At 46.3% G+C, this 19555-nt stretch overlaps 1 protein-coding gene across 1 annotated transcript; it reads left to right on the forward strand.

Annotated features, from left to right (window-relative positions):
* Window positions 1–2481: 2481 nt before the first annotated feature.
* On the forward strand, window positions 2482–19240 carry LOC144146730 (uncharacterized). Its single transcript, XM_077678658.1, has 2 exons — window positions 2482–2806; window positions 19037–19240. Exons 1-2 carry the CDS (start codon window positions 2525–2527, stop codon window positions 19238–19240), a joined length of 486 nt encoding a protein of 161 aa, XP_077534784.1. The 5' UTR covers window positions 2482–2524.
* The last annotated feature ends 315 nt before the right edge of the window (window positions 19241–19555 follow it).

Genomic DNA, 19555 nt, shown 5'->3' on the forward strand with positions numbered 1-19555 from the left:
TTTTGCGCGTACATTTCCATTATTTAGGAATAAGGCTGTAAATGAAGCACTTCGAATAATGAACTGTTGGTGTACATGTTTTATTCCGATCAAAACCTTTTTACTATCTTTGTTGTGCCTTCTAAAAAAAGTGTATTGCACTCACCGAAACTGCGCTGCGTCACCTGACGAGTGGAGTTGATATAGCGCGTAAACGTATGCGGGGGAGAGATTTTAAATGTAGCCCAAATTTCTGGGAGGCGCACTGATGAAAGGGAAAAATCTACTGTAATTCGGATAATTGTCGAATAATGCTTAGTATTGATGTACCGCTTGTCTACATTGTCAGTTTTTTTACAACCAGTTTTGGCTATGAGTACTAAAGACCTAAATTGTTTTATCGCTGGTAAGTTTTCTTCCGGTTATTTTCTTCAATAATTTCAGTTTATACCATTATAGCACTTAGGTGCCTTTACTTCGCCACTTATGAAGTTCACCGCCGATACGAGGTACCGTGCACGGTCGGTGTGTTTTCGCTATCTTTGAATCTCATTTTGTCTTCGTCGTGGGCAGGGGCCAAGCACTGTGAGCCGCTATGCATTTCTAGTGGCACATCCCTCGTTTCTAGGACGACCGTCCTGGTCACAATAGGTAGACGATTCTGGTGACTGCGAGAAGTGATATCATAATATACAGCGATGTCTTTCTCACCACTCATCACGATGATGATAACTTTATGAATAGCAGCCCCGGAAGAGCAGTGTTTGCCGAAGACATTACGTGACATTCAAAGCCTTCGGGACACGCTCCGTAACCCTGGGCAACGCCGTTGGCTACTAGTCGGGTCATGGCCAGTCAGGCCGGCTGGTCTTTTCGTTCAGAGGTGCACTAGGGGCTTCAGAATAATCGCGTTCTTGGCTCACGGGGCTGGAGCGGGAGAGCACAATCCAACAGGCTTGGAGCGACGGCTTCACGAGACGAGAAGGGGCGAAGCTGAGAAAGAGGAGGGGCGGGTTGAACGCCTCACCCTCTACACGCCGAGCTGTGGGTAACAAACATCTTTGTCGTAGGAAAGGAAAAGTGCTACGAGCTACTGCTTACTTCGTCATAATCTCGAAACAATATATTGGGCTGTTGAAACACTGCGAGAATCGTTTGAAAGATCGACTTTCTGTACGCACCAAAGGTGCTCGCTTCCTATTTGGTGTTGATAATGAACCGACGGATTTGGTGTCCCAGTAAACCCTTTATTCGACTCTTTAGAGTGCTTAGACGCCATTTCGGCATCTATTCAGAGTTCCGCTCCTTCCGTCCCTAAAAAACTTCAAATGTGGCTCTGGTACTACTCTTCATTAAATTCCGTTCTGGATGGCTGCTGTGTTCGATAAGGAATTACATCAGGTATACCAGACTGAATTCAAAGCATTTGTGCACCGTATTGCCAAGGCTCCCAGGGAGACAAATACAATCCTGTGTCACAAAAACGCAACACCACAAGTAGCTTTTCCGGTGAAGTACTCCGCCGAAATCTCTTAGCGCAAAGGCGTTAGACTATTCAGTGAACCAAAATACGCTGCTAAGTAAATATGCATGCCATGAGCATTTTCTTACAATAGGTTTCTACAACAGGGTAGACTCCTTCTTTATTATCTGCTGCACGGATACACATTTGTGCAAGCCATACCTCTCCTTTGGACGCCATAATTAATTACTGCAGGCAGTCCCTTACTGTTCTCATCTTAAATTAACACACCATGAACTCCGAGCGCACTGCTGCATACGCGAATCCCGACCGAACACGTGGAAGCGCGCCCACACTCTCAATCTGGAAACGTCACCCAGTGCACCGATCACACCTACTAGAGGACACTGCACGCGGCCGGAGGCGCGCTCGCCGGCGTTTCCTGGCGCCCCGCCATCAGCCAGCTGCGCTCTGACGAAAAAAGAAATCCGCTCCGTCGTCGACATCACTGCCGCCACCGCAGCCCCACCGTCAGCTGCGATTGCAATAACGTAAAGGTATGGCGGCGTCGCGACTCCTTCGAGAGCGTTCCAGTTGACGGATTCGACAAGGGAACAACGCGAGTGGAACTACTCTCCTGTCGTCATCACTGACCAAGCAGACCCTTAGATGTTAAATGCAGAGCATTTCAGTAACTCATGATGTCACCCGCGTTGACGTCCGTAGTCGTAGTCCGCACCCCTCCCCCTACACTATATAAAAAAAATACTATCCGGCGCCTGGTTTCGATCCCTCGACCCTGCGGGCGGAACGCAATGTACATGGTGCTCTACCCACTGCGCCACAAAGCCGACACAGAATGGGAGGCTACGAACGCGCCTTATATCCTTGACTCATTCAAACTACGTCAAGAAGCTGCTGATACGACGCATTCACTACCGCCAACTCCCCATACACTAAACGTTAACGCAATACACCCACCCCCTATGCGACGCATTTACTCGAGTCCCCTTCGCGGGGAGATGGGCCCAATTTTTTTAGGTTACGTGGAGGAGATTTGTCTGTGTTTCCCAAATCACAAACATGTCGGCCTCGGTGCATTCCGACAAGTGCGACGTGTACCTCTGCAACAGCCCCATTCAGCAGGGCGAAGGGATCCGCTTGGCCTCCGGCGCGCTCTCGTTCTTCGCCTGGTCGGGACGCTCCGCGAGCGGCGACTCGTGGAACAAGCACTGGCTGCTCGTCTTCGACTACGGGGACGATGAGGTGCTCATCTGTGACGCTGACATGGACGCCGTCGGGGACCTGATGGGGAGGAGGTACTGGAAGAAAAGGGCCGCCTTCGAAAAGTGCTATCCGAAAAGGGTAAGTGGATCGTTTTTCTCATTGTAGCATGTTATTGGGCTAGTTGTTTGTGCATTTTGAAACGAAGGCACGTGCGCGTAAAGGACGGGACTATGACGTAAGGCAGGGCTGCGTCCGTCTTGTGTTTCGTCACAGTCGCGTCTTCTAGCCGCACTTTTTTTTTGTCGTTTGGCACTCCGTGCCTATTTGTTTGTTTTTTCATTGACGTTTGACGGCAATTTGTAACACATCCTATTCACCGGGGAAGCTCACTGGGGATTACCCAACCCGCTTTGGACAATAAAAGTCCGAAAAGAACTTTGTACACAACACAAAGTTTGCAGCAGTTTTAAGCCTATGTTACGTCTTTGATGCCGAAATAGCCATTGACAGCCGCAGTCTTCATTCTTTCAACAAAGGAGGAACGCTCACCCCTTCTGCACTTGTTTCGTTTTTTTAGGGGCGCAGCTCCTAAAGCCATGGGTCTATCCATCCCTTGTGTCTCGTGGTACGTGACCGCCGCATGCTTTCGGAGATGTCGTAAAGTGGGCCGCGTTGTACGCGCAAGAACCGGCTGCAACCGGCAGCGCAAACTCGGCACCGGGAGCGCGAGCTTGTCTGTGTTCGCCAACGGAGGCGCGAGCGCACGTGCACTGCGAGGGGGAGATCACGCAAGAGATCACGCCACGAACGCAGGCAGTCGTTCTCGGAGATCGAACGAGACGCAAGGACCTTTGCTCGTTTCCTCTCGTCTTGTTCGGGCACAAGCTCGCCCTAAATAAAATTTATTTCTTCAAATACGCACTCAGATGTATCCATATGAACCCTACCACGATCCGAGGAACGTGTATAGACTTAGTGTTTGCAAACTTCCCATTGCAGCCACTACAAGAACCTCTCTCGCTTCATTTCACAGATCATAAAGCCGTCGTAATGAAGGGACCTCGCAATCCAGTCATGAAAACGACGAAATGAAAAGAACAAACGAAGAAACGAAACAACAAACGAACAAGAACAAAATAAAAGAACAAAATTAAATTTGATTTCTACAATGTACGCACACAGTCTTACGTCTTTCTTAATGATGTAATGGGCGACCTTTCATGGGAGAGTTACGGTTACCGATGATCTCCCCCTCTCGAGCTTCGCCCCACTTATCATCATTCATTCCGTGGATATGGCGTGATTTTTTCGTTTTTCGTATTTTGCGTATTTTGTTTTTGCGACCACTGCTTCCGCTATTTCTCTCTCACGCTCAACAACATGGCACGAAGCGTAAGTGTTCCATAGAAGCCAGGCCAACTGCACCCAGTATTTTATGTGTACGGCTGTTTTCGTTATCGGCTCTGTAGTTGCGAAGTTACTTTCAAGTGGCTGTCCATTAGTGCCAGTTGAGGTTATTAAAATTGGGATCACAGTACTGTATTGTTACCTTAAGTATTGCGCTTTTATTTCCTCGAAGTAGGAAATTTTTCCTTCGCCAAAAACGTTATTATCGCTCTCCCCAGTTCTCACTGTATATTATTCCGGCTATCTTGTAAATCAGCAGAGTTGTCGAGCAGAGTTATGGTTGCCGATATTTTAATTTAGGAGTCGGTCTACATTGCGCAGCTGATCGGCCTTGTAGTTTAGGATTCGGTCTACATTCTTCGGCTTTTTTGTGACGATCATTTAGATAGAAGAGGAAGAAGGTATTTGCGCTACAAAAGTTCTACCCGGCACAATGGAACGTTTCTTTCATTGCTATTGATATTTTTCCTGTTAAGAACGTCCCTCCAACATGGTCATTTCCGGCTTCTTATCTGGGCTCCTCGCTTCTGCAGTTGCGCGTTCCGGGACAATTCGCCGGCCGGGCCCATAGGAGGGCCTAAGTTTCAAAACGTGTTGCAACCTACAATTTTTATACGCTAGTCACAACGTTTTCGCTGCTAAAAAATTTTTATTGCGCTTTTTTTGTTTCTTCTACGTCTCCGGTGCTAGGATTAGCTACCTGAATGGCTGCTTAGTTACGAGCGACATCACCGACGTACAGAGAGGCGCACAGAAACGCGAGCATGGTGTATAAAATGCCTAAACGTGCAGGAACAGCTGAAGGATGAACGGGGCCACAGCGCTGAACTCACAAATGAAAGTTTATGACGAAGCAACATATATTTTTGCAAGAATCCAAAAAAAATCCCGTGATCGCATATTATGAGAAAATTGGACAATAAAATGTTTTCATCTAAACAAACTAGCGCAAATTGCCGTCTTTTTACCGCATGGTCGCCGCATGGTCTGACCTTATCAAGGCGTAGTATCACGCATGCGCTATGGGGCATGCCGCAATACCCCGAGATTTTGAATGCAAAAGGAATGAATGCTCATCTTTATGTTTTCCATCATTTGGAAGGCGCGTTAACTTGTAAACATAAGATCCAAAAGGCTGTTCGTATCTACGGTATATATCGCAAAAACGGTGGCGCCCTATTTTAGCTGTTTTTCTGACAGGTATGAACAATATAAGTTATTGTGTTTTTAATGATTTTAGCATTCTCGCATCTGGTTTGAAAGCTGATGCAATATAGGCTTCTTGCACGTACTTGGCTCCCTTCAACGTGTGTATACATTTCCAAATACAATGCAACCAAAGCTTGATCTTCGATATCTTTGCTTCCCTATATTTGTTGTGCTTGTTGGGATGTATACTAACGTGTTCCGACATTGCTTTATAACTCAGAACTATGCATGGCTAGTCCATACCAAAATCGGCTGTCCTGTGTAGGCCGAAACTTTCCCGCGCAACCCTATCCGCTTGCGTGAAAGACAGATTGGCTGGGTTTATAGCGGACAAGCACCCGCACAGCGAGACACTGCCTCAACCAAAGCTACGCAGTAAGGGGGGGGGGGGGCTGTGAAACACCAGGCGCAGGTTACTTCGAAATGATTAGGCCATATGACACGCGGAACACACTGGCCGCACGTGATTCACACCTTCGCTGGTTAACCATATGTGGACAGAGTGCATGGGGGCAGTTTTTAAAAAATTAGGTGCGCGCATACTTTCCCTACTCGGTATTGCCCAATTTTGAAAAAAATCCACCTCGGTGCTGCCTTTGCGCTGCTATATTTCCGCATTCATTCGGCAGTGAATGCGGAACTAGGCCTACGGTACTTGTTCTTCATTTATCTCTCCTCGTATTTGCCGTGCTATTCTTTCCTTTTGCCACCACACCTTGCCGCACCTTTCAGCTCCACTGGAGCCGTATCGCCCTCAACGCAAGAGCACTGCATATTGCATTGCGATTGCAGTTCATTGCTATATCCTATGTAGAGATGTTTTGTGTGCGGAACACTTTAAGGGACCGACCCGCCGCGGTGGCTCAGTGGCTAAGGCGATCTGCTGCTGAGCACTAGGACGCGGGTTCGGTTCCCGGCTGCGGTGGCCGGTTTTCTGATGGAGGCGAAAAATAAAAACGCCCGTGTGTACGAGATTTGGACACACATTAAAAATCCCCAGGTGGTCAAAATTTTTCCGGAGCCCTCCATTGCAGCGCGCCTCATCGCCTGCGTTGCGTCGGCGCGTTAAAGCCACAATCAATCAATCAACATTACTGGAGCGGCTTGTCGTCATAGCTCGACCGCTGAACCACCGTAGTCACGCCACATTACGCACCCAACCAGGTGCACCCAAACACAGACCCGCTTGTCCCTCGATTCATCTTTCCGGTAAACAGGCTAATTGAACGAGAGATTTACATAGGCAAAACCATTCGAAACTCCTGAAACCGCTGGCACTGGTCATACATGTTCCCATTATTCAGCGCAAAGAAAAGGGCAGGTACATTTGAGGCAAAATTCATGTATTTAACCGGGATTCCCTGCGTTCATTTCGTGAAGAATGCTCGTTGGGTTGGTTTTTACGAGAGTCAGCAACAAAAAGGGGCCGGGAAAGAAAAAAACGACGGGTTCAAAATGGTGCGCCGAAAGGCTCAAGCGCGTTCGAGATGAAAGCAAGCAGAAGCAGAACGAAATTTATGTTTGGGCTGTTCCAGACACAAAAATAAACCGACGACAAAAGATTAAAAGTGTTCCAACTGTTCTAGGAGAATAGGCGCAAACACTGCGAAGGCCAAACATTGAATGCATTGAACAAAAATCGGTTAAATTGATCAAAGGAGGAGTGAAACAGGGGGAAGAATGGCGTGAAGGGTGGTTGGTAAGAGCGGAGAACGGCGCCACCGCCCCTCTGGCGAACCACTGATCCGCACTTGACAGCTTTCACGTTCAGTGAAGCTGCTTCAAATGTTTCCCTCCTAGCCTTGTAGTTTTGGGTTAGCTTTTTTACAGCTCTTCAGCTATTCACGCTCCCGTGTTGGGGTAATAGATAGGACCACGAAATAGGCCTATCACGTGGTGATCCCATGTACTTGCACAGCAATTTGTTTCCCAGTAGAGATAATTGCGCTTGCACGAACATAATTCCGGCGACGTAATTGACTGGCCTGGTCTACTGTTCCGTTACGTACAGTTCAGCGCAAAAATAGACAGATACATAATACAAGAGCGCTAGTACAATTTAAGTTAATTGAAAAAGGGCACTCCCTTGTATACACGCTAAGAAAAATAAAACTGAAAAATAGGAAAGAAAGAAAGAATAAGTGAGGTGAAGTCACACGACATAAAATTTTGCACACTCAGACACACAACGCATACGCCAGAAAACTCAAGAAATTCACTTTCTCTGGGTGAACCAGGGCGGGTGTGGACGTCCTTTTCTCTGCGCTTCACCAGTTGTCAAGGTTAAGCGAGCGTACCGGCTCAGTCTCAAAAGAGAACAAACAATGCAACACCCAGCATCGGAGTAGGTATGTAAGATGTGTTGAAGTTGTTTATCACCTTCCTCTGAAATGTGGAAAGACTTAATTAGGCAGAAAAGGACGCTGTCTTAGTGTTCGATTGCGGGAATATGCAAATAACGTACGCCGTGGCAATGAGGAACACTTGACTGCCCTCTGCAAAGATTGTGATGATGGTGCTAGCGGTCCCTTATAGGAAAACTGTGAAGTGCTTTTTAGGGCGAGATACCAGCGCGTCAGGAAAATAATGGAAGCAGGGGATATTCAGACAGCGCATGACAAGTGTATTAGTGTGCCATCTTTGCACCTTTCAGCCAAAGAAATTGAATTTCTTGAGGTTTCTGGTGCATGCGTTCTTGGCCAGCGTGTCTGAGTGTGCGAAATTTTATGTCGTGTGACATCACCTAAGTTCTTGGGTTCCTTTCTGTTCTATTTTTCAGTTTTAGCTGTTCTTGGCGTGCACATAGCGGATGTCTTTTTTCCATACACTTCAGTTGTAGTAGCGCTCTCGTGATGTGTCTTTTCTTGTCTCTGCATATTTTTGCGCTGAAATGTACGTAATACTATTCCGATGTTTCTGGATTTTTCGCCGTGTTTCTCATTCATATTGCTGCTTTATGGTTTTGTAACCAGCGGTTTCAAGAGGCCGGTCGCCCTTGCAGTTCGGTATTTTTTTAGCGTTGCTCGTGTTCTTTGTTTCCCAAGTAGCCATGGAATCCAGCGCTGGTACTGTCTTTTTTCCGTTCGGTCGTTTGCATCCGTGTGCTCTTTGATGCAAAGGATGTACAGCCAACTAGCCCAATCCCAAGCCTTAATTAGAAACATGGAATCCAATATAAGAGAAAGCTTTCGCAGTGACAAATTTTACCTATGTAGTTCTGAATTAGTTTTCCATTTCCAATGTTTTCCTCGCTTTAGAACCATTCTGTCTGGTATAAATATTCTTTGCATAACTCGGCACTTCACTCCCTACAGTTGTTCTGATAGCAGTCGCAGTATAGCGGCCGGTCCTGTGTTTTGCTGCGCCGACGTTCTAAATTACTGCGTCCCTGGCCCAGTGTTTTGCCCATTGAAATATTCCTGACCGAGAAAAATTAGTGTTACCCGGTTATTGCTCGTATATTTGAATAACTATTGCTTCAACTGCAAACTTAGTTTTATGGATTGTAGTGGGATTCACAGTTCCTTTCATGAAGTTCTATAAAACTTTTTATTTCGTAAAGGGCCTCGTGTATACTTAACACATGTGTGAATGTTTCCCGAAGCTGATCTCACCGAAAGTGATAACGCAGCCACTTAAAGGAAAATTTGTGGTTGTGTTCTGGCACCAACAAAATTAGCCGGCAGAAAAAAAATGGCGCAGCTTGTACTAGTGGCGAAAGGCTCGAAAAACAGCACAGCAAGCGTCCCCCCTCTCACTTCGTTGGAGACCCAGTATTTGCACCTCACATGGATTTCCGAACTTGCCGCTAAAAGTTCTCCGTAACTTACAGGCCGGGATCATTTCATCCGCAGGCTTTCACATCTGTGCCAAAGTGGACCGCGTTAGCAGGCGCCTGGACCCGCGGCCAAGTCCAAAGCCGATGCCCGCGCTACGAACCCAAAGGAAACGTTGCACCCTTAGAATGCGATCATAGTGCAATTGGATAGACACCCGTTTTATAACGCCAGGCACGCAGGTTTGACTACGACTACGGAAAGGCTTTCACATCTGTGCCAAAGTGGACCGCGTTAGCAGGCGCCTGGACCCGCGGCCAAGTCCAAAGCCGATGCCCGCGCTACGAACCCAAAGGAAACGTTGCACCCTTAGAATGCGATCATAGTGCAATTGGATAGACACCCGTTTTATAACGCCAGGCACGCAGGTTTGACTACGACTACGGAAAGCGTATTTTTTCTTTCCATTGCGATTCACATGTTACTCTCGCCAGCCGCAGCTAACCCGTACACCTCGAGCCTTTGGCTGGCCCAGTGGTTACTTTGCCGGTTCACAGCGAAAGGTCCTGGGTTCGATTCCCAGGACCTCCGTAACCACGATTTTTCCTTTAGGCGCGCACTCCAAACATCTGCTCGTGGGCTCGATCTTGCCTCCTCGCAACTTCTCCTCATACTTGAAGGTATTCTGGGGATAAATATAGGTCGGCATTAACACCGGTTTTATTAAGGTGAACAACGAAATTGTTTGTTTGTTTGTTTGTCTTTATTCGCATCTCGCACAACGTACCTGACGCTGGGAGCGAGCAGTAAAAGCTGTCAGAAATCGACAGCTTGACAGAGCTGCAAGCCCCCAAGCACTGGATGGCGTAACGGCAACATCAAATGCAACTTGTATATTGAAAAGAAAAGAAGAACAAAAAAGTGAGACAGAGAGAAAAAAGAAAGAAAATGGACCAAAAATTAACTGCCAACAAGTAAATACGCAGAAGCCGTACTGTGGTAGTAAACGTACTTCGGCATTACAAAAACTGCACATGCTATCATGTATTATACAAAGAATAACAAAGAATAATAATATCATGTATCCTACAAAGAATAACACAGGCAAAGAGAGGGCTATACACTGGAGAAAAAGAAAAAAAAATGAAAATAAAAAGAATACAATTTTTGTAGGGACATCAATACGAGGCAATCGATAGAGGAAAGAGTAGTCTTTTTGACATCGTGTGTACCGATGCGCAACAAACAATCAGCACATTCAACATTCTTTAAAATACTCTCGTAGTTCTCGGAAAGTCGTTTCGGGAAGTCTAATGTCCTGGCGATTTAGTTCATTTAGAAGTCTTGGAAGTTTATTTTGTAGGGTTTGCAGTCCATATGAAGTTTTGTACGTTTTGACAGAGAACGGTTCAACATGCCTTGTTCGGTATGTTTTGGTGCTCTCTTGAAGTTTTGCTAATTTATAAAAAAGGGGGAGTTGTTAAGCGTAGCCTGCTTTACAGCTTTACACAGTAGGTAATCGAACGTTTTTGCAATGGGCATTATATTATATTTCGGGAATAAATGCTGCGTAGGTGAACGCTAGGAACGTTTTCGAAAACTCTAATAAACTTTTTTTTGTAATCTGTGTATACTCTGTAGATTCGTTTGCGTAGTTGATGCCCATACTAAGTGGCAACAATTAATTCGGGATAAAAATAAAGTAGTATATACTAACAACATAATGTTACGTGGTAATATGTGATGGTGGCGGTACATTAAGCCAACTACCTGCGATAACTTCACGATTAGGGAAGTTACGTGACTATCCCATAAAAGGTTTTCGTGAAAAATTACCCCTAAAGTTTTATTTCTTGGTACAATTTCCACAGCGGTTGATCCTAAAGATATTGTGTTGTTCATTATTACGGTTTTATTTCTGGCCCGGGAAAGTACAGCTTTAGTCTTAGCAATGTTTATTCTCAAACAATTTCTTTCGTCCATGCATCTAGTTTAAGTAAAATTAGGTTTGCATCATCAATTAAATCATCGGCTACGCTACCAGTTAAGAATATAGTGGTTTCGTCTGCGTAAATGACGAATTTAGCATGCGGCCCGATACTGACTATGTCATTCACAAATATATTAAATAAAAAAGGTCCTAAAATGCTGCCCTGGGGTACTCCTGCTAGAACTGGCAAAGGATCAGAGGGAGAACCGTCCACAGTAACTATTTGGCTTCGGTGTTCCAGATAAGATCGCACCATTGATCTGGCCTTTCCCCGAATACCATACCGCGCGATCTTTTCAAGTTACAGATTGTGATTAATGTAGTCGAATGCCTTTGACATGTCGATGAAGATTCTAAAACAAGCTTTCCTTGCTGAAGTTGTGTGATTAGATGTTCTTTTTGTGTCAGCAAAGCGTGTTGTGTACTGGAACCCTTGCGAAACCCAAATTGGCACTCTGATATTATGTTATGTTTTTGTTCAAATTGCGATAGTCGCTTTAGTATTACTTTTTCGAGAATCTTAGAGAAGACGGGAAGTATCGATAATGGCCGATAGTTTCCCATATCATTTTGGTCACCTTTTTTAAAGACAACTGCCACTCTTGCAATCTGCATCCTTTCAGGAAAGATAGCCTGACTTATACAAAGATTGAAAATATGCGCAATACATGTGCCGAGTAGATGAGCGACGTGCTTTATTGGTTTAACTTCGTAACCATCAAAATCTTTGGCGTTGCTGTTATTTAAACTCAATATTGTGGTACTTATCTCACAGTGATTTACCAGATCAAGAAAAATGGTGCTGTAAATGTGAGGTATATCCCTAAGGTCATTACGCGCTGTAGTGTGGGAAGCAATATTAACAAAGTGCTGATTGAAGGCGTTTGCAAGCGCCTTTCCCGTGACCTACACGTCGTTTATTTTTAGGCGGTGTATTCTTTCAGCTGGAATCTTTTGGTTTATTATTGTGTTTAGTTTTTGCCACATCACGTCTACACGGCCAGCAGTTGAATTAAATGAAGCAGTGAAATAGTCTCACCTCGCCTTTTTGAGGTCTTCATCCAAACGATTACGAAATACCTTGTAAGTTTTAAATACTTCTTGGCTTCTATTTTTGAGAAATTCGTTGTACAGCGCATTCTTTCTAGTGATTCTTGCTGTTAACTCAGCCGTAACCCAAGGTTTTCTTGATTTTTTTCTTTTCCTAAAAGATGTACACGGAAAACTAGCGTCGTATATACATTTCAATATTTTACAAAATTCATCATAGGCGCTGTTCGCGTTTTTTTTTTCCTAAATACACTGTCCCAACGGGTTCTGGCTACTTTATCATAGAAAGTAGCAAGAGTTCTTTCTGTAATGTGCTGCACCTGATGAGTTGTATTTGTTCACTTAATGCGGACGTGTTCCTTAGAGCATAAAAATATAGGGAGATGGTCACTTAAATCTGATACAAGTACTCCGGTTCGAATGTTTTCCGAGTGTAAATTTGTGACGAATATATCAATGAGTGATGATGAGTTGACCGCGAGTCTCGTGGGTAGTGTAATTACGTTCCGGCAACCATTTGACTTTAGCAAAACCTCTAGCTTAACCTGTGAGGTATCACATTTCAGCACGTTAATATTAACATCGCCACCACAAATTACATTAAGCTGATTATTATTCACAAAATCAAGAAGTGTCTCAAGATATTCTAAAAAAGGTGTCAGAGAACCGCTTGGGGGACGGTAGCATACAACAAGAAGAGTGCCTTGAAGTTTTATGGTAAATATTTCATGGGACAATCGCGATAGCAATGAACGCTTTTGAACTTCACGGCTTCTGCAGAAAATAATACGGCCTTTTTTGTGGCGCTCACTACGATTTTCTTGGAAGGTGTAAATTGCTGTATTTATCGTCTTTATGACCGTAAATTGGCCATGCACTGCCTCCGTGCTCTTCCGTCTTGCCCTGCCATGCTCACAACATCCGCTTTCATGCGAGACTCGGTAACTTTTCCCAGGCTTGAGGCGCGCTGCACATATTCATTGTGCGCCGAAGGTGTCGGTTTACAGAACCACGGGGTACATGATCCGCAGTGGGATCACATTTCGAGCGGTTTTCATCTCACGCTCACTGCACTGTGTCTAGCATGCGAGGGGCACACAACACGTAGGCGCTGCCTCCATACACATCTGCAATTGTAACTAACAAACGCACAGATTGTGCCTAGCAGTGAAATGTAAAACGCCAACAGCAAACAGCACCAAACTGTGGCAAACAATTATTCGATTAGGTAAGCGCAGGCTCCTTCACTGGTACTAAACCAACACCGAAAGCTAGAACCAACCCGGTATTTTGCTGCAATAAAACCTGTACCGAAACCGTTAGTTTTTCTACCACGCTGAAACCGAGCAGCGAAAAAACCGTAAAGACAAATTTAAGCCGTTCTACTCCATGAGGAAGCAGTCGGAAGTGCAGAGCAGTGATTCGCCGTAATGGGCTGTGGCGCCGTTATCCGCTCACTGCTACCACCCAATGTAATTCAAATTTCCCGCCTTCGCAGTGCTCGCACACCGCCTTCCTGAAACTGCGCCAGCGGGAGTTTTGTTATTTTAGATGCGACGCTGAGAGGAGCATCTCTTGCCCGCGGCCCTGTCCAGCGTCCGTCGTCGTTGTCGTCCGCGTCCGCACAGCTGCGTCTCTCCTCAGCTCACCCCCTCTCCTCTCTCCGATAGCGAACACTCTCGCCCAACATCTGGGGGCGCGGGGCGCAGCGCACTCTCACTTCGCCGGTGGGCGGCGCTGCGCGTGGCGCTGCGCACTTTGCGCATGTGCAGTCCCCCCTCACTCTGCGGTCTCCTATCCTTCTGGTGCGTGCCGCACTCCAGCCGGTCTCTCAGTCAATGGTCGCCCGCGCATGCGCTTGCTCTCTCGCAGTACCGACGATTGCTTGATGCGACGGTTCCTTTAATAAAGCCTCCGTCTAAACGACAACAATAACAACGTCTGTCATTATGCTCAAAATTACACCCGCATCCCCTCAACTGAAACCCAACGATGTGATTGAAACGCAATTCACGTTCACTACGCGTTTCACGCAATTCGACTACTTGACCCAACAGAAACACCCAACGGAGCCCCCTTCAGCGACGCATCACACCAGGGTTCCCGCAGGGTAGGTGGGCGTACTTTTTGGGCTGGCTTTTCCTTCTGCGCGTGCCGGTGTTGCACTGCCACTTTTTGTAAAAAGTGGCAATTCATGGATGATTGATTTTTGCGATAGCAAATCTACTGCATCCACTGCAGAAAAAAAAAATCCCTCCATCGCCTGCTGTCGCACGCGCCGCTGAAGCTTCTGGCGGCATTTTAAGAAATCAAACGGCAACATTTAAAAATGTTCTACTAGAAAAGTTTCACGTTCTGCTTGGAACGCACGTAAAGAAGGCAACGTGGTTCTGTAAACGTTGAAGTAGGGCGCCTGGATTCACGCTCGTCTTCACCGTACGGCAGCGCTGGCATGGAGGATCCCGGCCTGGAGCAGTGGAACGCGGTAAATTGGAATTGAAAACCTTTAACGTGTTTCCCGTTGGATGAGCGCGACGGGAGCGGAACAGGATGACAGGTGAGCGGGAAAGCGAAGGGACACATTTACGTGGCAAATGCGGGCAGAAGACTATCATCGTTTATCAAAAGTTGCAACAAAAGGAGCAGATGCAATGGAATTTTTTTTCGGTTGACATCGACGGCCGGTTTGGTATCGTTCGTGTTGACTCCGGCGATGACAATAATTACGGTCACTTTCGAGCTTCATGAGACATCTCAGGCTGTCACCTTATTAACCGCTTCCCAATGAACTTTATATCTTTATATTGTCACGTGACAACGCAGAGATAGGTTGCCAGAAGGAAGGTGTATTCATAAAAGACACGGTGGCAGGTTTGTGGCGGAAACCCAGTACAGCCGCAACTCCAACTTCGCCTCCCTTTTCTTCCGTTCCGTCGGTCCTTGAACACCAGCACATACTCAGATGAAAAGATTGATGGATTGATTGTAGGGTTTAACGCGCCGACGCAACGCAGGCGATGAGGCGCGCCGTAGTGGAGGGATCCGGATTAATTTGACCACCTGGGGATCTTTAACGTGCGCCGAAATCTCGCACACACTCAGATGGAAAGAGATAGGACGTAGCTGTATATGCAGCGCTGATTAGCGTTAGTTCCGGGCGATGCTGGCCAAGGTCTGCGTTATTTATTATTGTTGGTAGTGTGCGGTCGATCTCATGGCGTTGTTTGTCCTACAAGTATTGCGAACTTCGTAATCGGTCACACATATCACCTCTCCTAGTCAAGCACAAAAAAGTAACTGCTCTATTGGCGGTTACAAATGAGGGCAAGGGTACTCACCAATATTGCAAAAGTGTTTTCTGCTTTTCGCGCGCTCGGCAAAAAAGAACGCCTTGCCTATTCTGGGGACCGAATGGCAGAAGAATGCTCAGCTTTATTTTGCTGTACAGACCAGACTTTTATGGTCTGCTTTGAGCTACTGCTAAAGGCACTCCGCTTATCGGCTTCCGTGGAGCATAGGTAGAGAATTGGGGTTTGGCGCTGACATCCTGGGTTCGAGTCCCTGCAGTTACGTAGTTTTTATTTCTCTTTTCCTATAACCTGTTCTCTTAAGTCAATTCTATGCATTATTTATGTAAATAAGCGTGGATTAGTATTTTTTAGCTTGTTTCAGGCGAATAAAGGTCACGTTTACCTCACGTTTACCTTACCCTTACATTACCCTGTTGTCTAGCCCACAAAATAATGCTGCTCATTATTTTGTCTTTATGACCATCATCACCCACTGGTCTGCAGAAAAGGCACTGCCAAGAGGGAAAATGGCCCTAGTCATCCTGCAGTTCAATGCTGAAGTCGTTGGAGATGGTGCGGCCGATCGAAGAGCCCAACACGAAGTCGATACGACGATGAGAATGTAACTATTTACACTACTATTTACGTTACTTACTGAGTAGAAGAACAATCAAAGAAAAACTTCAAACTGCATACCCTAGCTACAAGTGCGCACAGGTCTCTTGACTGGGTCAAACAAGGTTTCTTTTATGCTTTGTGTACATAAACCCCATCAGCTCGTCGGGTGGCACTCTCTCCCCGCCACGGGATCCGTTTAGCTACCTAGTGCCCAGCGGCACCCACAATTTGCGACGCCAACATTTGTTCTCCAAGTCTAGCTCTAGCTACTGGTGCGCATCAATTCCCGAGAAATATTATTCGACACCCCACGTGCCTCCGGGATCTCCGTATCTGCAACGTCATAACGAGAACGCCCCTTTTTACCAAAGTTCAGCTGAAAAAAATTCGGCAGCTCATTTCTCTCTCTCTCTCTCTCTCTCTCTCTCTCTCTCTCTCTCTCTCTCTCTCTCTCTCTCTCTCTCTCTATCTATCTATCTATCTATCTATCTATCAATCTATCTATCTATCTATCTATCTATCTCTCTCCCTCTCTCTCAGGGACTCCCGTCGTGTTTCTGTACCAGGACACGGGAGGGCCGAGGGATCGTATACATACAGCTGTAACTCAAAGTCCCGGATTAATAAGCTGCCACAGCATGCGCGCTGCATGTTGAGATAGTGAATCTTTCACGGTCAGCACACCAGCGCCCTTAAAAACAAACGTTGGATTCTCGGCTAGGACCCGCCCGCTCGCCGCGTTGTTGCCGTCGTGAACATTGCGGCTACGCGGCTACACTAGTGGTCCGAGCCAATAATTAGCCGCCTCCTGTGTACTCGCCCTCCCGCAATTTTAACAAGTTGCATCAATTTGCCTGCGACAAGAGTCGTGTTCCCTCGCGTTCCTGGCCATCTCTCTGGATGTCGCGTTCGAGCCAGACGTAGCTTGAGAAACTCGTTAGTTTCCAGTTTCACCAATGCATGCTCGTCCCAACAGTATAACGGTTTTGTTAGTCCTCACGCAATGCGGGGCGACCGGTGACTAACCTAATGTGTGGCCTTACATTTCCCAGGTATACCGCGGTTGTAGGAAGGAGCAGCGGCGCCATGCGTAGGAGACACATCGATGCCATTCGAAAGCGTTAAGGAGGATGGCAAGGCAAAGCGTCTCTGCTGGAGTGATGATTGCAATACCCTTCGACGACGCGAGGTTGAAAGAATGCGTGCAGGCGTTCAACTAGACAGCCATGCTTTCACATTCACAATCCATAAGAAGACATTTGGTGACATCAGAATTCACTCTGCACCTGAACACCTGAATAATGAATACATTTTTATTTGTCAAGCTGGTGCAGAATTTAGGCCACCCGCCCGGTGGGGGGCTTCCCTACTCTGGGATACCCTGAGCTCGGCTGACGTTCAAGCCCTCTTCACCAGTTCACGCTGGATCCCAAGGTCCGGGCTCGTCAGGCGGTTCGCCCACTGCTTGTAGAAGGGGGAGGTTATTGTGGCAAGGCCTAGGGTCTTCTGGCACTCCCAAATCTGGTGGTACAGTGTAGCGGGCGTTGGACAGAAATTGAAGGTAGACGGTATTTGGTGGTGCATATCGCATGGATTAGGGTTCTGTGGAGGTACGTATTTGTCTGTAGTCTTCGATGGGTGGTGGCTTCTGCTCTTGTTAACTGGGAATGCAGAGTCGAGAAGGTTCTTCGGACCTGACGGTTGTATCGATTACGAACTTGAGTGACCAAGCGCGGGCGAAGCAGCCGGTAAACACTCGCAGTCACGTGATTCGCCTGCGTTGAAGCGTACCCGCAGACGGCCCGGCCGGATGAGCTATTAATCGCAGGCGGAGCAGCTGTTTCCCCTCTGCCTAGTCACGTGGTGCAGCAGCAGCGAGACTCCAGGTGAGACGAGCGATAGAGAAAAAGGGCCCAGCTTCTGCGGCGCCGGCTGAATGGCACTTACGACGCGATGAATGATCTTGACTGCAACGTAGTAGAGTGTAAGCTCTAAAATAGGCTGCGGCATTTCGAAACCAAATCTGACGTGAAATACGTTGTAAGCTGAGAACGACGTCAAGAAAACGAAGAGGAAATTTTTGCACAGACTGTTAAGATTTCTTACAGGGAACAGTGTTAAAGTATCTAGTGAGACAGCTACTGGCCGGCTTTCTTTTAGTTTAGGCAATGAACACATTCGATAGCCACTTTAAAAGGAAAGCAGCGAAAGCAAAGCAGGAACGGAAGACGTATCTGCTGCGACGAACAAATCACGCAGTGGCGCTCCTTGCTGCCGATAACGATAGCTTTGGCAGTGTTTTCAGACGCGAAGGAAACAGTGAAAACATGTATTGGAAGTGTTTCAGAGTCCCTTTAAAAGAAAAAAGATGGCACCGCTCATATTTCTGGACAAGCATGTGATACTGGTCCGCATATAAATGTACTGCTCCGCAGTAAAAACGCTTCAGTTGCCGTAATAGAACCTCAGTCCCTCGCTTTATGAAGCCGGCGTCTATCCGAATGCTGCATTTCGACATGGTCGAAACTTGTCTCTCCGTGGTTCGTAAGTCCCAATTTCACTGTTCACTCGTAATTTTTATTTTGACATGAATTTCTGGTTTCTTGGCACCGTTTACCATTCGTTGGTTTTTTACACCGCATCGATTGCCGTTTGTTTTATAGTTGTGTCTTTAAAATTTACTTCCTTAGCACTATTGTCTCGCTGTACACTACTGTGCGGTTAAATAGCTTAATGCTTCCCATTATGTATGCTGCCCCCCCGTCTGTTTCTTCGCATTTTATTCTCATGGCAATCGTGGGAAGGTGGTTTATGTAGTACATACGCGCTTGATTTTGTAATTCAGTTTTCATATTTGTCTTTTCTTTATTTTTTTAAAATACTTGATCCGATTTTGTGTATTTATAGGAATATAACGAATAAATGCGCTAACACTGCCAGTTCATTGGTTTTTGTTCAAATGCAGGGCGTTACAGTATCCTTACGTATTAAACATGGGAACCATGGGTCAATTTTTGTGTACTTACAGAAGTACCTGGGAAAGCACCGTGTTCCCGAAGGGCGCCTGGAAAAGATCTTGAAGAAAATGTGTGACTCCAGCCGGTACCATCTGACGAGCAACAACTGTCAGACGTGGGCCTTGGACCTTCTCCGCGAGCTCGGCATCAAAGCGCCAGAGGAGGAACATCATGCCGAGAAAGTCGTGAAGGAAGTCACCGTTCCTTCACGGTAACAACGGGACCGGCGGAGGGAGCACACAGAGTGCTAAAACTCGGTATGTTTATTGTTTTGCCGACTACGTTCGCCGCTGGCTTTGTCTTTATTATAGGAGAGAAAGCGCAGGAGGGAGCGTGACGTGGCAATCGTAAGGGTAAATCAAAACTAAAAAGAGCTCAGTGTCAACGCACACAAGTTACGTGACAGGCCAGCGGTAGTACAAGTCAATGTAGGAAATGATATTTTCAACACATGTTTGCAACTATGTTCACGTACAGATTACTTAAATACAAGTTACCAACAAAATAAAACTAATGAACACTTGGGCAGA

The sequence above is a fragment of the Haemaphysalis longicornis genome, unplaced genomic scaffold (genome assembly GCF_048455015.1).
Source record: "Haemaphysalis longicornis isolate Haplotype H1 unplaced genomic scaffold, Haemaphysalis longicornis Haplotype H1 scaffold_7, whole genome shotgun sequence".
In the NCBI taxonomy this organism is placed as follows: domain Eukaryota; kingdom Metazoa; phylum Arthropoda; class Arachnida; order Ixodida; family Ixodidae; genus Haemaphysalis; species Haemaphysalis longicornis.